The following is a 21,762-nucleotide window of genomic DNA, read 5'->3' on the forward strand; positions in this document are numbered from 1 at the left end:
GAAGTCGCTGATGTGTCGTCGATGAATGTTTCGCGCATATCCACGTCCTTTACATCCATCCACTCAAATTCGTCTGATCTAGTTGAAAGAATCAGGACTTCCTGCTGACGTCTTGCAGCAACACGCCTTGGAAGAACTTTTCTGACGGATTTCGTCATTTTGTGTATTCATTCAATCGTGCAATCATTCAACACTACCTTAGATGCGAAATTTAGTCCGCAAGTGGCATAAACTCTATTGTTCAGAGAGCTTTTGAGTGAGGGGCAGTATAAATTATACTGAAAAACCTTAAAAGCAGCAGTGGAACTTCGGTATGAGTTTATGTTAATCGATTGAGTTCAGCACGAATATCAAGGGAAAACATTGCCATGGGTCTCTGGTAGCACCCCGTAGCCTCTCAGGAGTTTGTGCGACTGCTATTTGCGGTTGCAAAAATCTTTTAGGCAAGACGGTACTCAAGTAGCTCTTCAGCGGTGTACTGCATATTCTGTAAAGCCGTAATGGAGAGTTCATACTACATAGAAGAATAAATGAGTGCTGTTCACACATATATGTTGAAAAAAAGTTTTCATTCAAAAAATTTTACTATTTGTTTTAAAATTCATCAGAACGTTAATTTTATAGAAACCTTCAATAGTTGTATCTTAAAAGGAAGGCTAAATTATAATATCCCGAATAAATTTTCCATTTGATTTTTTTTTTCATGTGACGTCACATAACTTCAAACCCCCCCTCCCCCCTACGTCACAAATCGTCACGATTAGGTCTACCCCCCCTCCCCCCTATAAGCGTGACGTACTTTATGGATGCCGCCATATAGAGCTCTCATAGAGGATAAAAAGTATACTTACGTAGATTGGGGAGTTTCAACTGCATTTTGGGGGATCCACCGGTAAGACTGATGTCACTCTGTGAGCTGTCCTTGCTGTGATTCCGAGTGCTGAAAAACAAAATAAGCCAGAGAGAAAAAAAGAACCGATCAGATAACGATCTGCTATCAATAGAAAGCGAAAAAAAGAACAAGAAAGTCACAAACAAACAGCATTCCGAGGCTCACAATTGATAACTGGAACTGCCACTGGCTGGTATGGTAGCAGATAGTGAAAGAGTGGGGGGATTGTTTGGCGACGCTTTCATCCGAGTGTAACTTGTTTACGGCAATCGTAAGAGGCGACAATGCTGATATAGATTTTGAAATGTAAAAAGAAGTGCTCGCAGACAATGACGAGAAATAATATTGGCTTAGATTTTAAAAAAGGAATTTAATGTAGGGTATGTTGCTGCTTCGTCGTACTTGCCTATTCCCGTCCTATCCCACACAAATTATTAAAAATATCAGCAGTTTTATGATACACAATGCAAAATTAATTTTTAGTTTGTTGTCTATCATAAGCGATCAATCAAAGTGAGCTGAGATCTATTTAAATGCTTTTTATCATTAAAGAAGTCCTAGCAGCCAAATTTCCTACGTTTTTTGTGCGACGAAGAAGAAAATGTCGACTAATCGTTTTAATTTCCGTCATTCATAAATGAAAATAGCTCACGCAAGGCATTGTCGTCCAGGAAAACTTGCCTGACCTGCAGAAATTTTGCAGAATAACATTTGTCATGCCATCACACACAAATACATGCTCGTTAGCTTCGTAAACATTGTTGTGATTTTTAGTTCGGACAATGAAAAAATTTGGATGGACGAATTTTAAAACGGTTCGACGAATTTAGGAAATAAAGTCAGTTGCGTAATTTCAATAATATGCTTTAATAATCGCTTTTCAGTGATTTCAAAGTTCACGGATCGGAAGCTAAGTGTGTTTTAGTCAAATCAGCACAAGAACTCTTGGAGTATTAATTAAATCCATCCAACAAATGATGAAAATTAGGATGGCTTTACTTATTACGACGGGAATTAGAAATAACCCCTACATTAAACTTTTTGATCTTCTGTTAATCTACTATATAAGGTTATGTTCAAGGTAAGCTGAGGTGATACTAACCGTAAAACAACCCGTAATCTAGTATAAACATTACTTTCACGTCTTTTCATGTCTTGTGTTCTAAAATATTGTTCAAAATTCGATTGTACACATTTATAAATTGTCCATAGACCTAGTGCAAAGATAATACAACATAAAAACAACACTACTAGAACTACTATTTCAAATCCAACCAACACTAAAGAGAGCATTTTTTCGCGGTTTCAATTCCGCACCTTCAGTGCAAGAATACTGACTGACGTCAGTACTCTCGACACCCGAAAACAAGGCACCGCTTTCGTAAGTTTCACGTACCTTCTTCGTTCGTCTTATCTGTGCTGTGCTGTGTTGTTATCAGTTGGACAGCTTTCACGAAAGGCGACATTCGATTCGCATCTATTTATAGAGCGAAACTGTCCAAATTACTTGCCGATCCACCGGCTACGATGGCTCCCTCTGACCCCGTGCTTATTGATTTGAAATGATTACTCATAAAAACCAAATTTAAAACCTCCTAACTGTCTGACGTGTTGTTTCAGTATTCAAAACTGCATAAGTTTGAAAACTATCAACCGTTATCATCTTTGATGAACACATTGCTAGCTATAGAATAAACATATCATTATTATATGACGTGTTAGGCCAAGCTACCCTACAGCCAAGGTGAACCATTCGTTCCTTGCTCGTACGAGCAACGGCAGAGTCTTGTATGCAGAAGTCACAATAAATCAATAACCGATAGGACACGGAATCGCGTACACCTGTGAATGCTTAGGCTGGTTCAAAAATGTTTTAAATCTTTGGCTAGATGTCCGAATTTCGACCAAAAAAGTGCCGCAACACAGTCGAAGCTTTCAAAGAGGATATCAAGTCTTTCGGGTTGGTAAAGCGAACCACCCTACTCAATGTATATTGTGAATTCAGTGCTTGTCTTCCTCTCCGATCGACTGTCCAACTAGGAAACTGCATCCACTCCGATCCAGTCGTGCAGTACTAGCTAGGCAAGCTGATTGAACAGCCGAATACATAGGAGGGCGTAGATAGTTTTCCTTGATGAGGGGTCCAAAGAAATTCCGGCGTTAAAAAAGGGGTCGTCACTGAGGATTGACGACAACTTTTTTGAGTTCGAAACACTGTGCCTAATGAGAGGAACAATAGCCCCATCAAGCTCCCTCCTCTATCTAGTTAAGCCACCGAACCGGATGTGACGAACGAAAAGACTCGACTTGCCTCTTGAAACCAATAAATCTGGATTCCTCGTACCAGCCAGCAGTGCAGTGCACTGCACTCAATTCCAATAGTGACTCTGTGTGCAGTGGCAGCAAGTGTTTGGCAGCAACTCAACCAGACTTGCTCGTTTTCTCTCTCTCTCTCTCTGTTTATTAATCGGATCATATTTATGGTCCATTATTCTTGCCATTGTTTCCAGACGAGGCTCGAAGCACGCTCCACCGCCCCAGTTGACCCTAAATGTTCCGAGAAGTTAGTATTCTCTTGGCCATTGGTTAGGAAATTAAGACGCAAATTAAGTTTGCACCATCATGATTCAATGTGCATTATTGGATAATTTGAAATATATGATACAAAATTAATCTTGTCCCACTGAAAATAATACAGGTTGAGTCAATAAAGTAAATGGTCACAAAAATAAGCCTTGTTTGCACAAATTTTAATTTTGAGTGTATTTTGTGTAAATAGTATCCAAAACATTTGTCCCAAATTAGTCCAAATCAAATCTTTTTCTCTTTGCTTTAATTTCCAGTCGCAATCGTTGTTGAAAAGCGTTAGAGCTGGCACGCACGATATCCTGAGGTATTTCATCCCAAGTTTTCTTCATATCTCACTTAAAATAATCCACTATCAATCCTTTAGTGCTCCCTAGTTTGCCTAGCCTGAGAGGATTCAAATCAGGCGAAGAGGCAGGTCACTCTTTTGAAGAAATAAAATCCGGAAAATTGTCCTCTCACCAAGCCTGTGTAGCTTTCGCCCGGTGAGACGGTGCAGAATCTTGTTGGAAGCAGTACGATCTATTCTTGTAGTGTCTAAACTCTTCAGCGATGGTAAGTCTTTCAGTTCTTCATCAGTTTCTGAATCGTCAGATGACAAAGGTCCATAGGTGTTCAAGGAGACTAGGTCACTGGAACCGACCTTTTGGAGCGCTCTTTTAAGATCGCCTAATTCTATCGCCGCGCAATTTGTACGCAGGGCATGTCGAGAGCTTATGTGGAGTAAAAAGCTTTTCCAGTAGAGTAGTTTCGGCGCGAAAATCGCTCGAAACGAAGCAGATTGAATGCATACTTTATTACCTTACCCAAGATATACTTTATGCAATTATTTGCAGTCCAGCATACATAATCCAGAAAATTTTTGCGAATTGGAAAGGTCTGTTTAGTAGACACGTATTAGACGCACAAAACAGGCGCTCTGGCTTACAAGAAACAAAACTAAATAAACTACTTATCTGATAAAGTACCCTCTGACACGTGCTATTTGTTAACTTCACGCACGAGCGAGATCCGCTTGATCATATAAGGCAACCGTACACCTGCTAGCTGCACACGCACAACAGCACAACACAGGAGACTGAATAGACTAGACATGTGGTTCGCCATTGCAATTGTGAATATGCTTGGCTGCGAACTGAACTGCGTTGAGTTAATTTGTTATACCTGGGAATCTACTATTTATATTAATTTCGCGACAGATAGGCTACGGGATAGTATTTTCAGCAGGTTTCTAAATTCAGCCTATTTGCCTTTTCTTTCGCCAACAAATATACTTTGCCGACATACAATTTTAATATGTTATAACTATTTTCTCAAGACTGTAAGTAATCTACTATTTTTTATTCAAAGAATGTCAAAACCACCTGTTCTTCCACTAGAACTAGGCCATTTGCCGAAAAAATAAATGCCATCGCTTAAAGGGCTGAAAATACCCTCCCGTACCCTACGTAGTTACCTAGGGTACCGGAGCGTATTTTCAGCCTGCGGCTGAATTCAGCCAATGTTCTTTTTCTTTTGCAGCGCTTTTCCAAAGAAAAACTTTGCCAGTAAATAACCATACTGAAAAGAAAGTAGCACTTATAGACATTAATGCGTTATAACTATCTATACCTATAAAAATGGATTTCTGTCTGTCTGTCCGTATGTTCCTTTTAGAATCGAAAACTACTGAACCGATGTGCGTGAAAATTTGCATATAGGGTTTTTGGGGCCAGGGAAGGTTCTTATAATGGTTAGAGACCCCTCCTCTCCCTAAGAGGGGGGCTCCCATACAAATGAAACACAAATTTCTGCATAACTCGAGAATTAATCAAGCAAATGGAACAAAATTTTACATGTGGGTCTTTTTGGAGACAGGATTTTTTTCTATGGTGAATTGAGACCTCTCCCCACTTTAGGAAGGGGGCTCCTATACAAATGAAATACAAATTTCCTTATAACTCGAGAACTAATCAAGCAAATGGAACCAAATTTAGCATGTGGGTGTTTTTGTAGGCAATTTTTTTCTATGGTGAATTGAGACCCCCCCCCCTCTTTAGGAGGGGAATTGAGCCCCTCTCCCTTTTAAGAGGGAGGGCTTCCATACACATGAAATACAAATTTCCTCAAAACTCGTGAACTAATCAAGCAAATGGAACCAAATTCGACATGTGGGTGTTTTTGGAGACAAGAATTTTTTCTATGGTGAATTGAAACCTCTCCCTACTTCAGGAGGGGGGGCTCCTATACAAATGAAATACAAATTTGCTCATAACTCGAGAACTAATTAATCAAATGGAACCATATTTGACATGTGGGTGTTTTTGGAGGCATGATTTTTTTCTATGATGAATTGAGACCCCTTACCTGTTTAGGAGGGGGTTCCCATACAAATGAAATACTAATTTCCTTATAATTCGAGAACTAACCAAGCAAATGGATCCAAATTTAGCATGTGGGTGTTTTTGTAGGCAATTGTTTTTTCTATGGTGTATTGAGACACCTCCCGTCTTTAGGAAGGGAATAATGACCCTTCTCCCTTTTAAGAGGGCGCCAAGAGGCGCCAAGAACGCTTCTAGCACATTGTGTAAAAATCCCTATTTAATTTATTGTATTACCGGTGTGCTGGCAGCACTTGGGTATGAAATGGGGAAGGCAACTAAGAAGAAGCGCCCAACATAGCTCTAGCCATCCCAAGCCCCTACCTAGCGCCTCCACGTGGCCATACCTGGAAATACTTCAATTTGTATAATTGAGTAGCCAAGCTAGGAGGTGCGGGGTCGTGCGGTTTTCAGTTCCTAACCTTACAAATGTAGTTTTAGGCAACCATTAAACCACACGACTTTAATTTCAAGTATTATATGATTTATACTAATTTTTTGGTAAACTAATCTATTTTCAGAGAGCGAAATAAGGCGCTATATCCTTGGCCAATTGCAGCCTGGTTTCTGGTCTAAATGCCATTAGTTCATCCCTGAGGGTCCGGAGTATCACTTAACCCTTATTAGCAAAGATACTCCCAACGACTGTAAATAAATCATTATCTATGTATATGGGAAGCGTTTGGTACGGGAGATCCACGCTTTCTTCCTTCCCTTGATTTCAAGGAGTTTGATGGAATTAGGTATTTTTTCTAGTTCCACTTGATTCCTTGGAATTCTCTCTGCGGTACATGCTGCGCAGTTGGCCTGGCCGTTGACAAGAAAAATGATTGATTCAAGTAATCGTCATTTTCCAGGATGCCTTCCAGAATTGGCTGCATTAGTGTGAGATTAGATTAGATTAGATTAGATTAGATTAGATTACCGGTGTGCTGGCAGCACTTGAAAAATACCAACATATAAACCATCTGTCTTCCTTTTGGTCTGCTGTTGAAGTTCAGCAATCCACCGGATAGGCTCTTGGATAATGCTGTTTGCTCATCGCAATTTCTTAGATTCCTTCAAATAGATATACCTAGGCGATTTTTGGTAGGTGATAAGCCTTAGGTAACCCGCAACAATATACCAAAAATCAGCTTTATTGGTAATTGAGCAATTAAGAATTTATCCATTGAGTTATTCGGAGGATTGCATTAGAGTAAGGAGGGGTAAAAGTACGATGAGGGTAAAAGTGCGATTCAATGATTTATCAGTGAGGATTCCGAGTAAATTGACTACATTGGCATGAATTGGTGAGTACTTTGACAGCTTAAATCTATCATAAACATTTGTTGTTTACGAAGCATAGTTGCTGAATTATGGGTAAATGTTATTTTAGAATGGTTTTGATGTTATATTTCGTTGTACGGCAAATACGATATCAACAGGAGGATATTACTTGTTGACAAATTGTAGCAGCGTTTTATATCACTCAGATATCTCTCTTGAAATTGCGGTGAGAAGAATTAACAAAATATATTTCGCTTTTCCATAATTTAATAAAACCCCGTCAAACGCCTAGCGGGGCAAAAGTTCAATTTACTGACGGGGTAAAAGTTCGATTCATGGATTGAGAATCTAACTCATTTTACTGACGGGACGACGACACTATGCAAGTCCTTGCGACTTGTAAGTTACCGCGCGCGACGCTGTTCGTCTCTCAGCGTTTTAGCCGCGACAGGGAAAGGTTTCGTTGCTATCACGGAGCGAAAAAACAGTTTTGAATTAAAAGTAAAGTATTTTCAAATTGAGTTTAACATCGATATAACAATAAATATTTCAATCATACATATCAGTTTGAAACAAAATGAAATTTCTGTTTGTACGTAAAACAATCATAAATGTGGTTGAAACTACATTTTTACCTTTGTTATAGAGTAAGGAGGGGTAAAAGTGCGATTTAATGATTTATCGGTGCAGATTCCGAGTAAATTGACTACATTGGCATGGATGGGTGACTACTTTGACAGCTTGAATCTAATGTAAACTTTGATTGCTTACGAAGCATAGTTGCTGAGTTATGTGCAAATGTTATTTTAGGGCGGTTTTGATGTAATTTTTCGTTATACGGGTAATACGATATCAACAGGAGGAAATTACTTGTTAAAAATTTGTAGCAGTGTTTTACATCACTTGCATATCTGTTTTGAAAATACGGTGAAAAGAGTTTACAAAATATATTTCGCTTTTCCATAAGTTAATCAAACCCCGTCAAGCGCTTAGCGGGGTAAAAGTGCGATTCACGGACGGGGCAAAATTGCGATTCATGGACGAGGCAAAAATGTATAGCTAATTATATACAACTTTTGGCACTATATTACAGATACTGGAAATGGAAGATCTGCAGAAAACTGGAAAAGAATGTTTTTCCGCTGATGAAACAAAAAACAAACGTTTGGGAAAGTTTCGATCTGACAGAAGCTGCAATACACCAGCGCAAAACAGGAAAAGTGTAAATTGAGAATATTCCTTACCGAAACATACCGCAAATTGAAGATAATATGGTTTTGTTAGCTACTGCTGTGCTAATTTCATGGATTCTAGCTTCGCACTTTTGCCCCGCGGTATTCGTACTTTTGCCCCGCTAGTGGGGTAAAAGTGCGAATCGGCACTTGATCAGAAGAATGAAGAATTTATTTTCAATAACACTATTATTCTAGATGATTTATAGTTGAATGTAAAGACATTGAGTAGCTGCATCACTATAAAATATATTTTGTTGTTTTCCTGCTTTATATCTCACGAAAATTGATGACAACTTCAAACATCGCACTTATGCCCCGCCCTACTCTATAACTGTTACGATTTGTGCCATACAGGCACGGTCGACCTGCTGGAAATTCAAACCACACAGAAGCTACAATAGTGCCGCAGGCTTAAAATAGCCAAAGCAACCTCATCATTTCTCGTGAGAACTATAACTCAATTTGAAAAGCGTTTCATTAAGACCAAAATGCACTCAGATATTCAATAAATGTTTTCCAACCAATTGGTATGAAAGTCTTTACTCGAATATATATAATTTTAACATAATTCAAGAACATTGTTCAGGCTACTACCTAATAGATTGAAAATACCCACACGAACCCTACCTAGCTATGAAACGCTAGTTGTCAATTAGCATTTTTCAAGTGAGATTTAGTGAAGGTTTTCCACCCAGTCTATGAAAAACAGAACGTAGACCCAAAGTAAAGGTAAGTTGAAGAACTAGTGCCATACCCTACACTGCAGGTTGAAAGATTTTTACAAAGAAAATGTAAATAACTTGTCTAATGTTGGTGATAGAACATTCATGTGTTCCAAAAGTAGGGCACTGTAGTGTTAGACAATTTGAAAATTCGTTCTAAAACAGACACATTGTTCTACCTAACCTTCAAATTTCAAAGCCCCTATAGAAACTTGATAAAAATGAATGCATAATTTAAGCTTAAGCCGATGTTATTTAGCGAAATTACAGTGGCTGCAGAAAAAATGTCGAAACAATTTGGTCTGTAGTTTTTTTTGTTCACAACAAACTGAATTTGCAATTCCTTTCTGATTCGATTATTAGTCGCATAGTGACCCATAAACAATCTCTTATAATTCACGAAACGTTGACATGTCGAGTATAGGAAAAATACCTCGTATCATTCAAACCTAATACGGCTGTCATACCGTATCATTGAAATCCGAACGTTTCAATTTCCGTTTGATTTTGATATTTCCACAATCTATCCATTGTGCACCTAGTAGATGCGGCGGAATTCAGTCAGCCACTCTGTCCTGTCACTCAAAGCACATTGCATTGGCTATTTATCTAATCGAATTCTCGCATATTTTGTTGACACAACGCAAAAGTCGCGTATGAATATTGAATACCAATCGAAACTTATCAACGGAAGACTTCGAGGAACGATTCTGATGAAATGACCGTTTCCTTTATGAAATTCGATAATATATGATTGTCGTAAACATGAGTGTGTTTGAAAAATAAAAACAGAGCCAGTACAATTCAGTTCTAACAGTAAGTCACGTCTGACAGACTGTTTGAGTATGAAATCTGTTCTAAGCCGTTTAAGATTTTGCACCAAAGCAAAATAATAAAAAGAAAACCAAACAGAGTTGTCATAATTTCAGCCGTGCGAACTGTATTACTGTTACATTGAAAAGTTTAGTATTTATTCAAGCCATACACTGGCACCAATCTGATTGTCAAAACTGACAGCTACAAATGGTCCAAATCTGATACAATGAACGGTTCACAGCAAATGCTAATGAACTCGGCTTGTCACCGACAACAATTGTGACATCTTAACTGCCGTGATATTTTCTCTCGGTGGACATCCGGTCAACAGCCGGTAAACGGTGTGATAGCGAACAAAAAATATAACTTTTTGTCCTCCGGTGCGCGTTTGTGTTTCTCCGGAATAAATTAGCCGGAGGAACTGGTCAAGCAGTCAAGGTCACGACGTGCGATTCGAGGCGATGAAAGCTTGCGGGGGGACACTTTTATCCCATCATCTTCTCTGGCCACTCTTGCTATTTGACTGATGCAATCGGTCCGGAGGGGTTTTCATCACTACTAGTACATCTATAAGTGTCATAACGATGTGGCAACACCGTTGGGTGATGATGATGAGTGGCAGACTATCAATTTGGGCGAATATTTGCGTTGGAGGATGTTTGAATTTTTATTGAAATCAGCAGGGGTAATCTAGTTATTGAGTAACATTGTCATTAGTGAAGGGTTAAGATTCGTTGAATTTATTTTTCGAGCTGTCATGATTCTTTATGATTATGATTATATGATGATTATTACATAAATACAATTATTACAAATATTATTTTAATAAACCATCAAACCACATAATTTGCAGAAACCATCTCACTAATTTGGGATGAGCAATTAAAAAAAATTGCAATCAACGTTTATGGACCTTTCGGAAGTTCACCTGCGGGCCGCCAAAACGCTTATTCATAATTACGTCGGCACGCCGCGCCGCCGCTGCAAAATAAATAATCAACAGGCTAAAAGTTTAGTTTCTCTTTCTCGTATTTTAATTCATTCACCTTTGGCACTTTTCTAGGTTTTTGCATTATGGCACAAAGGAGCACACAACCAGCCAGCCGCCGGGGCGGCTGTAGGCAGTCGCCGAATAAGACACATAAATTTACATCATTAATGAGCTCTTTCGCGGCTTTCCCACAAGAAAACAAAACACAGCAAAGAAAACTTCACTATACACCGACTGACTACCTACCAGCGATCGGCATGTTCAATATTCATTAACGCGATTTACTGTACCGCTTAATTATCTTCGGCGCGTCTGTTTTGTACTGTACCGATAATGGTTCGATATCAGACACGAATAGTGAAATCAATTCAAAGTTCACATGTTTGATCGTATTAATTATACTAAGTTCAAACACTTCAAATCCACATTGTACAATCTCGTGCAATTATCAATCGAATAGATCGAAGTCATAATAACATACCAATTGAAGGAGCGGGTTCAAACCACAAATCAGTTTACGTAATGCTTATCAAGGTTATTCTCCTTTCAAGATTTCCTGCAAGCCCCGCAGTGGTCAGCAAAAAAAAAACAAAGGTTACGATAACGAAAAAGGTCAGCAAACAAACAGATTTCTTCGACAGTAGGTCATAATACAACTATGTTTGAAAATAGTAGACACGATTTGAGTATAATTTGAGCGGATTTTTTTTAAATTCTCGTACAGACTAGGCTAATACTTCGACGGATGACTTCCAAAACTTTATAAAATTTTATACATGGGTCGGTCATAGTTTCCGGACATATTAAAAATATTTGAAAAATTTGAAATCCCCAATTTTCCCAAGAAATTATCTAATTTTCTCGGACATCGTTTAAAAAATATGCTGTTTTTAGCAAAAAGATACAGATGTCTTCAAACTTTCAAATGCTTTAAAAGATAAGAAATTGGATGATCCGATCAAAAATTATGACCAAAAAACCAAACCTCTTTCATAACCGAGGACATTCTCCAACCCTCAAAGTTTTAAAAATATTTTTCTCATTCATAAGTTAATGAAATATGGCCACGAAAAAAATGTTATGAAATTCTGACATCCTTCAGCAAAAGTTCTTACGATAAGTTGCCACTATCCCTAGCAACGATGGCGTCAATTCGTGCGGTCATTTGTGTAACATCATTAGAACTGCTAAATATAATAACCGACTTCCTACGATGTTTCCAATTCGAAATGTTCGTGCCTTTGTCAAGGAAATAATTTATTTATCTCGCAAATTAAATCGCAAAACGCCGCTAATCGCCATGAAACTATTTAATCGTGATTTTGTACCCGGTAGCTAGTAATTTTATGCCTCGGTCGAGCTCACTAGAAATTTTTTTTTAGATAATAATCCCCTAACGAATCGTGATGCTGCCTGGCATCCAGAAGCTCTTAATCAACGTCCGGATGACATAACACACAACTTGTTTCGCTTTTCATCCATAGGACCTTGCAAAACAAGATACGTAGAAAGCAATCGAACGCTAGACAAAGATACCCTCGTAATGATAATAATCACAAATCGAATTCGTTTAGAAACATAACGTACTACCTAATTTTTTCTGAATTTTCTGAAAATCACAATTTCCAAAGAATACTACAAAAAGTGGTTACAGTTGCAAGTCAGCGTTCTTCATTGGTGCGGCAGATCCTCCAGAAGTACCGCGAACTCAGAGTCCCCACGCATCAACTATTCATTGATTTCAAAGCCACATATGATAAGGTAAACCGACAATTGCTTAAGTGCTATGAAACATTCTGGGCGAAAACGGCTTTATTGGTAAGCTTATATGGTTACGATAGATGGGATCTAGTGCTGTATAAGAATCTTGGGTGGATTGTTGAACCCATTCGAATCTCGCAGGGTACTTCGACAAGGAGATGGTCTATCGTACCTGCTATTCAACGTTGCGCTTGAAGGTGTTATAAGACGAGTGACGATCGAAATGAGGGACACGATATTCAATAAGTCCAGTCAATTTATCTTGTTTGCCGACGACGTGGATGCTGTCGGCAGAAGATTTGAGGCCGTGGAAGATCAGTACCTCAGGCTAAAGCGAAAAGCAATAAAGACTGTGTAGAAGATAAATTCGTCTAAAACGAAGTACATATATGCTGGCGGGTGAGATCGACTGTAACAGGTCTCGATTAGGCAGGTCCGTGGTAATCGACGGGGATCAGTTCGAGGTAGCCGACATGTTCATATACCTTGGCTTACTGGTAAGAGAAGACAACAATACCAGCCTTGGGATTAAAAGGCGTATTATCAGCGGACGTCAAACTATCATAGACCTTATGGACTTTGGGATTGGTCGATTCAATCCGAAGCCAACTGGTTGCTAAATTGAATTAACCAGAGGAGTTGTTAACACTTCCAGGAATACTAGAAATCACAGCAAGTCTAAAATTTGCGTAAAAAAATGTTGTGAATTTCATAACTACGCTTAAAAATAGACACATAAAGCAAACCCACTTAAATTCCGAAGTTTGTTTCAAAACCGCATAAATTTCAAAGTTCGTGTAAAAACCGCGAACCGTTGAGTTTCGAATTCTGCATGAAAATCTATACCTATAAAAATGGATTGCTGCCTGTCTGTCCGTATGTTCCTTATAGAATCAAAAACTACTGAACCGACCGGTGTTAAAATTTGCATGTATGGGTTTTTGGGGCCGATGAAGGTTCTTATGATGGTTTGGGAGCCCCTCCCCCCACTAAGAGGGGGGGGGCTCCCATACAAATGAAACACAAATTCCTGCATAACTCGAGAACTAATCAAGCAGATGGAACAAAATTTGGCAAGTGAGTGTTTCTGGAGGCAAAAATTTTTTCTATGGTGAATTGAGACCCCTCCCTCTTTTAGGAGAGGAATTATGACCCCTTCCCCTTGCAAGATGGGGGGGGGCTCCAATACTAATTTCCTCATAACTCCAGAACTAATCAAGCAAATGGAACCAAATTTGGTATGTGAAGGTTTTTGGAGGCAAGATTTTTTTTCTATGGCAAACTGGGACCCCTCCCCACTTTAGGAGGGGTGGTGGGCTCCTATACAAATGAAATACAAATTTCCTCATAACTCGAGAACTAATCAGTCAAATGGAACCAAATTTGGCACGTGGGGGTTTTTGGAGGCAAGAATTTTTGCTATGATGAATTAGAACCCCTTCCCTTTTTAGAAGAGGGAGCTCCCATATAAATGAAATACAAATTTCCTCATAACTCGAGAACTAATCAATCAAATGGAACCAATTTTCGCATGTGGGGGTTTTTGGAGGTAAAATTTTCTTCTATGATGAATTAGGACCCCTCCACTTTTTAGTAGGGGGCTCCCATACAAATGAAATGCAAATTTTATCATAGCTCGAGAACTAATCAAGCAAATAGAACCACATTTGGCATGTGGGGGTTTTAGAAGGCAAGAATTTGTTTTATGATGAATTAGTACCCTTCCCCTTTTTAGGAGGGGTGGCTCCCATATAAATGAAATAGAAATTTCCTCATAACTAGAGAACTAATTAAGCAAATGGAACCAAATCAGGATAAGCCATGGGGGGAGTTGTTTTCTACTTTACTGCGAGGAAAATTTGTATTTTAAACCACCTATGAACTCCTCAGAAACTTGCAAAACTGTGACAAAGGTCATCCGAGATTCACGATTTATGTACAACACAGTTTAATTTGTGGCAATACGAAGTTTGTCGGGTCAGCTAGTAACCATGTAAATTAGGAAATCGCGTAATTTCCGAAATTCCCGCATAACTATATGCATAAAAATCTATTTCAGTGTAAAATTTTATGTGACTATAAATGCTTTTTCATGGAAAATATAATAAAAAGTTAACTGATTGACTTGAAGGCATCCTGGAAAATGACGATTACTTGAATCAATCATTTTTCTGGTCAACGGCCAGGCCAACTGCGCAGCATGTACCGCAGAGAGAATTTCAAGCAATCCAGTGGAACCAGAAAAAATACTTAATCCCATTAAACTCTTTGAAATCAAGGGGAAGGAAGAAAGCGTGGACCTCCCGTACCAAACGCTTCCCATATACATAGATAATGATTTATTTACAGACGTTGAGAGTATCTTTGCCAATAAAGGTTAAGTGATACTCCGGACCCTCAGTGATGAACTAATGGCATTTAGACCAGAAGCCAGGCTGCAATTGGTCAAGGATATAGCGCCTTATTTCGCTCTCTAAAAATAGATTAGTTTGCCAAAAATATTAGTTTAAATCATATAATACTTGTAAATAAAGTCGTGTGGTTTAATGGTTGCCTAAAACTACATTTTAGGTTAGGAACTGAAAATCGCAAAACCCCGCACCTCCTAGCTTGGCTACTCAATTATACAAATTGAAGTATTTCCAGGTATGGCCACGTGGAGGAGCTAGGTAGGGGCTTGGGATGGCTAGAGCTGTGTTGGGCACTTTTTCCTAGTTGTTGTTGTTGCCTTCACCGTTTCATACCCCCTAGAGCAGCTGTATTTTCCCAAGGCCTAAAAGCAAGTGTAAAATTTTCCATCAAATTTGCTGTTGATTGATACGAATATATACTATATGCACAATATGCACTGAATTAATCCTTTGGAAGTATGTACGTATGTGCAAGTCAGATACAGCGGGAAGAACTTGATATTAGAACATATGCAAAAGCAAGAAAGCCGCACAAATAATCTGTATAAGTGAGTAATCAATCTAAGCACCACAAGCACGCTCGAAGGCAAGGCCCAAGTGTGGTCTGAGTATAACACATTAGTGATGGTTTTGATGGTGACCGTCTAATGGTCGTATACCCCTCGAGTGCAAGTGCAATATAGATTATCTTTGTTGAACAGCCAACTAAACTATTCACATTCAACCAAGCTAGAAAAGCAATTGCTTTGGACGAAATCGTTTCCCATGAAGGTGGCAGTATTTTGGATTCCAAAACGTAGCACAGAGTAAAAATATTAATTCATTGAAAATCTAATGCCATAGCAAATGTAGAATTGAAATTTCAACCAAATTAGAATGCAGGAAGTTGTCGTTTCTCTCTCTCAAATTCGTTCGATTTTAATAAAATTTCATTTCAACTTTAAAGCCAAACAAATTTCTTTACCACAAGCAACTATGCATGAACGCAAAAGCGGTAATCTGCCAACCTAGTCACACGTTCAGGTGCATGAGGATTGGAGGGACGCATGAACAAATACCTGAATGGTGTGTGTATCCAATGCGCACTTTTGTGAAATGGGAAAATAAAGACAGACAAAAACTTCGTGAATAATTAGAAAGAACTTTGAATGTTTTCTGCTGAAGAAAGGAAAAGCTCCTTCCAATTCTATTCATTTCGGTAATTCCAAATGTACGCTGAACAATAGTAGGTAGTTTTTGTTATACAATTTATAAAGACAAATTGAATTTTCCAAGTCAAAATGATTCGTGTGTGCACCGGGGCCTGTGCGACTCGTTATATAAGACCTAAATTTAACTTGGTATCGATGCATTTGTATAATATAGAACAGGTCGTAAGTGACTAGAACACATTTGAAACAATAATAGACGATGGTGTGAATTATTTTCATTCCAAATGATCAAATATATATTTCAAAAAACATTACGTCGATGTATGCGGACTTAACGGAAAATACTCTGCATACCGATACTGATACAGATTTTGATTAGTTGAGACTAGTTCCGAAATATTCAAAGTATTTATCACCCAAACTTCACAATCCATTCGTCCTTTGTTTTTTTAAATGTTCCCGCAATTTAAAACTACTTTCACTTCGCTCTTGAACCTTCACATATGCGTGCTTTCGTCATGGCATACCTCTTACTTAACCGTAAGTCATCACGAGTCTATCTGTACAATATAAGTTAATACAGTGGACTCTCGAAAAAGTTAACCGATTGGGGAATGGGTCGATTAACTTTTCCAAGTAGTCCTAAAAATCATTGAAAATGATAAATACCAAAGGGAAAAATGCATTCCGGGATATAGGATACACATTCTTATTGCACTTAACCCTCTAACGGGTAAGACCGTCTGTAGACGGCCTTCGCTTTTAGAGCTCCAGAGCCGCATACGAATTTTGTTTTGAATTGACAATATGCAAAATGTGTTCAGAACAGATTTCTTGACATTTTGATATTAATATCACAATATTCTGACTATGCATTCAAAAGTTATCAACTTTCAAAAACAAAAATTCCGAAAAATTTCGATAATAATTAATGCGCGAATATTTCCTTTTTTACTTTTGGAGAAAAAGGACATCTAGAACAAAACGATTGACCTTAAAATTTTTCTATGAGTAAATTTCATGCTTTATTTCAATTTTGTAATGTATTTGAATTGAAAAAATATCTAGGTAGAGCGTTAGACATGAAAAACGAAATAGGGAAATTGGGCTTTTTCTAACCTGGCGCTCCTCCGGGTAATTATTTTTGCATGAAAATCAAGACTTCAGGTTCTTTTGAGTGTACTTTCATCATAAAATAGTCATTGGCTTGATTGCATCGTTTTTACGATGTTGCCCGTTAGAGGGTTAAATAATGATAACTATGATATGTTCGACCATAAACTATAATCTTGTTATGCACGACCACAAGGTCATTGACACAACAAAACCGGATACTCCATTACCGTGCATTTTTTAGCAAAAAACATATTGTCCCACCGCACCGAGAGCGCGCATATCTAAACTATTCTGTCATCTTCACCAGTCGAGGCACAGTTTTTTGCTTGCATGTTGCATTGCGAGCGATGCATCATAAGATAAACACACGCGCATTTGCGACACATAGTTTGCCATTTGCTGCGGCATGCGCAGCTTATCCTTTGATCACGTAATAAAACAGATCGCACATTATTAAAATAAAGTTAGATTATTATGATTGCTAATTACTCCGCGCTCGAGTCAATCTAGTAAATAAGCTCAAGCCAGAAAAACAATTGGCATTCTTCATCCATATCCGTCAAGTACTCGCGATACGGCGCGATGCATACCTATAAGGAAGGTGAGAAACTGCCACGCCGATCCGTCCCTTCAGCCCGTTTGAATGCACGTGCATCGAAGGTACGCACACTGAGACGAGCAATTAAATAATAGTTTTTCATTATCATCAGCCACTTCTCTCGGTCGATCAGTGCGCGGCACCGATGAAAGCTAGCTAACTGCTAAACCCTGCGGGTCCGCTGTACTGTTCTCCATCTCCACGCTCGCTCGCGCTCTGACTGCGCTGACTGTCAGCGAACGCGAGAAGCAAAGTCAAGTGGTTCCCTCGGCTGGCTGGCCTGGGCAGCAGCCGCCCGAACGAGCAAGCAAGCAAGCAAGCATGCATGATGAGGCAGCATGATGAGAGCCCGCAATGTTGTATTACACGCAGGGCAGGTACAAACACATTCGATGACATGGCGCTGACTGAATGGATATAAACAAGCCAATAGGAAACCGGTTATTTACATAATGTCGTGGTTCAGGCCCGTATGCATTCGAGGGAAAATTACGTTAATATTTTTTGAAACGGTGGTTTTACAATTTTCGGGTAGTTTTTCAAATAGACCTATATGACAATGATATATACTCTTCGCGACTCCTCTCTTCCGCTTTTCACGCCTAGATAACATTCATTCGTAAATTCATTCTACTGTAGACTAAAAACACGAGGTTTGTCTATTTCATAGGAACCGAGGCTTTCCCCGAAAACCCGCGCTGAGGTTCGCAGCTAACACCCTGACAGACGAACAGCGTCACGCGCAGTACCTTGTAATTCCCAAGGGCCTGCATAGAGTCGTCGTCCTGCAAGTAAAAACAAGTTAGATTAAAACTTCTCGGTCGCTGGTTTCTACAGTAGACGGAGGAAGAGGCACAATTTGTGTCTAAAAATAACCCAACTAGACACGTCGCTACCTTAATAAGGGGGTTGTGCAGTCTCCTTTTGTCCAGCGCCTCTGTGGTTCAAAGGTACTTGGCTACCAGCGAGCCACAAGCCCTGGCGGGTGTTGTGGGTTCGAATCAGGCTATAATCTCAGATTATACATTGGTTCGACCCATGCACCTTCCAGCATGGGACAAAAGGTAGGAGTCACAACAACTATTTGCTAAGCGTAGCCACCAATACCCCTCCTCCTTCCTTCACCTTTCTCTCCACGCTCTTTCCCCTCCACTCGAAAAAAAAATCGTTACTTTCCCCTACCGTTTCAAAAAATATTAATATACAGTCAGTCCACAATCGTGGGTCACTCACAATTTAGTCACTTTTAACCTGGAAATTAAAATTCAGTCAGTCCCTTTTAACTTTAACCGTGTATTTTCGTTATTAATTACTCATTGAGAGAAAAAATTATTTTACATTAGTAGATATATTCATTCTGTACTACTAAACAAGTTAAAAGTACGCCAGAACGCTGAATAAAATATGTTTTGATTTTTTTCATTTGCTGCACAGTCCAGCTGTCAAATTATCACTGAAATAGTAAACAACTGAACGTGCGGCTACCGGCTAGTGAATTCGTAAGCTTCGTAAATGTAAATTAAACGAATTACATCTCAAAAGTCATGCTCGTATCAAAACAAAGATAAAATTTGTATTCTCCACGAGAGAAACACTTGTTTTATATAAGTTTTATGGACATTCGAAGAAAAATAAAAGTGACTCGTAATTGTACCGTGATTGTTCAAGTTTTACACAATTATGGGTCACTCTTTCTGCAGATCACCATTGAAACTGCAGCCGAAAATTTTAATTATTTTAATGCTAGTTAATGGAAATGCTTTCTTAGAAAGTAATAAGTTTAACACGATGTAATCCGTCCTATCCGTCGCATAACAGTTCCATCTCCATACAAACTGGGACAGTTATGCGAACAGCGGCAATATATACACGGAATACATTATATACGGATAGCGGAGAGTGGCGTATGCGTATGAACCACGAGTTGCAGACACTACTTGGAGAGATTCTTGACGTACAACGGGCAAAAGTTGGAAGACTATGGTGGGCCGGCCAAGTCACAAGGATGCCGCACGATTATGCAGTGAAATCTATTCTCTTCAAGAACCCCACCGGCACCGAAGATAGAGAGGCCAAACGTGCTAGTTGGCTCGACCAGGTTAAAGTAGGACTTGCGTGAGTCGAGACGCTCAACAAATTGGCGACGAATAGCCCAGTACTGAGTACAGTGGAGAGAAATTCTGGATTCGGCAAGAGCCACCCTGGTTCTTTACTGGTAGAAGTAAGTAAGTTCGTTCCGGTTAAACTGACAGAATATATTGACCAAACTCTTGTTTTAGTCTTTTGACCTTGAAATGCAGTCAGTCATGAATATTAATATTTTTCAAAGGTACACGGGTACCAGCGAGCCACACGCCCTGGTGGGTCTTGAGGGTTCAAATCCAGTTATAATCTCTGATTATAGCTTGGCAGCTTCCAGCATTGGATAAAAGGTAGGAGTCACAACGGCAACTTGATAAGCGTAGCTACCTATTACCCTTCCTTTCCACCCTCCTTTCCCAAAAATTTTTCATTACCTTCCCCTACCGTCCCTCCATCAATTGTAGAACCATCGTTTCAAAAAATATTGACAGAATATAGTTTGAAGCGCAGGTTAAAACCGTTCAGCATTACGGTTATTTCTTTATCTCAAAACTGCAATGAACTAAGTGCATCTTGATGTCGAAAGACTTAGAAAGATATTTCTATAGGGATTCTAATTGAGCTTAAGGCGGAACCGAAAGTGGCTAACGTTATTGTGTTAGTGCGACAAACACTGTACTGTACATCTCATGTGTTCGTTAAAAACCTAAACGTTTATTTGAATATTGCATTAGTATTGGTAATATATGTCAAATAGCGGAGCTTGCAAACATAAACAGCTGATCCGCAGCCAACCGCACTGACTACAAACATCCCGAAAAAGGGTTTGTTTTCTTTATCAAGGCATTCCGATTCAATCAAAATTAACAGCAGCAACTGAATAATGCGTAGGATCACTAGGATGTTTAATTAATCCGCTTGCATCGGATTGCGTTTTTGATTCCTGCGTTTGCGTTTTGTTTGTTTATTTCACTCTAAGCTCATCGATGCGGCGAAAGTTGAAAGCTCTTTAAAAGCTCATTGATGTGACGAAAGTTTGATACTGTGTTGCTGCTTTTTCGGAAATCGCTAGTTCAATTAAATATGTGCGTTACCAAATATCTATTAACTAATTCCAAATTATACATTGGTCGCTTTTATGAGCACGTAATGATCAATATGTTCAGTTAAATTTATTTTCCATTAGCAATTATGTTTTGCTGAGCGTTTATTGATACACAGCAGATCGGTAAATTGAATTACAAGTTTTAGGACATTATAACAGCGCTGGAAGCACTGATTACGTGGCGAAAGCGTGCTCTGCCAATACAGATGCATTTTTAAGGCGCAAAACAATATATGCTTCGAATGGTAGCCATTTATCCAGCCATCTTTGAGCCACTTTCGGTTTCCCCTTAATGGTGCCTGTTTATGCAACGAGACTGTTTTGCCCAAGGAAGGTTATTTTACCCTACTCTTCTCGATATAAAGAGATGTAAAATTCCATACCTTTGTATTCAGCTGGAATAACATTGATCTTCGACGTAGAACTACGTTTTACCTCAGGGTGTCAATACAAAATTTGGATTCAAGCTAGAGCCACGAAAGAATAAAAAATTTCCAAATTTAAAACGGATTTTGATGGTTCACATACCATTGGATTCATGAAAGATATAGCAGTTGTATGGCTTTCTTAAAATATTGTTTTCTATATGTTATATAGTGGAAATCAACGGAAATTTTCTAGTTGAAATTTTTCCATACATTTTCCGTGCAGACGTATGACGATTACA

General features: G+C 38.9%; 1 protein-coding gene across 2 annotated transcripts in view; it reads right to left on the reverse strand.

Moving 5' to 3' along the window:
• The window catches only part of LOC128743604 (serine-rich adhesin for platelets), a 374,341-nt gene that overhangs the window by 226,764 nt on the left and 125,815 nt on the right, over positions 1 to 21,762 (reverse strand). For both annotated transcript variants that reach the window (XM_053840207.1, XM_053840208.1), the window contains exon 4: positions 852 to 940. In XM_053840207.1, coding sequence (XP_053696182.1) covers positions 852 to 940 — 89 coding nt within the window. The remainder of the gene's footprint in view (positions 1 to 851; positions 941 to 21,762) is intronic.

This window comes from Sabethes cyaneus, chromosome 3, assembly GCF_943734655.1.
Source record: "Sabethes cyaneus chromosome 3, idSabCyanKW18_F2, whole genome shotgun sequence".
NCBI lineage: Eukaryota > Metazoa > Arthropoda > Insecta > Diptera > Culicidae > Sabethes > Sabethes cyaneus.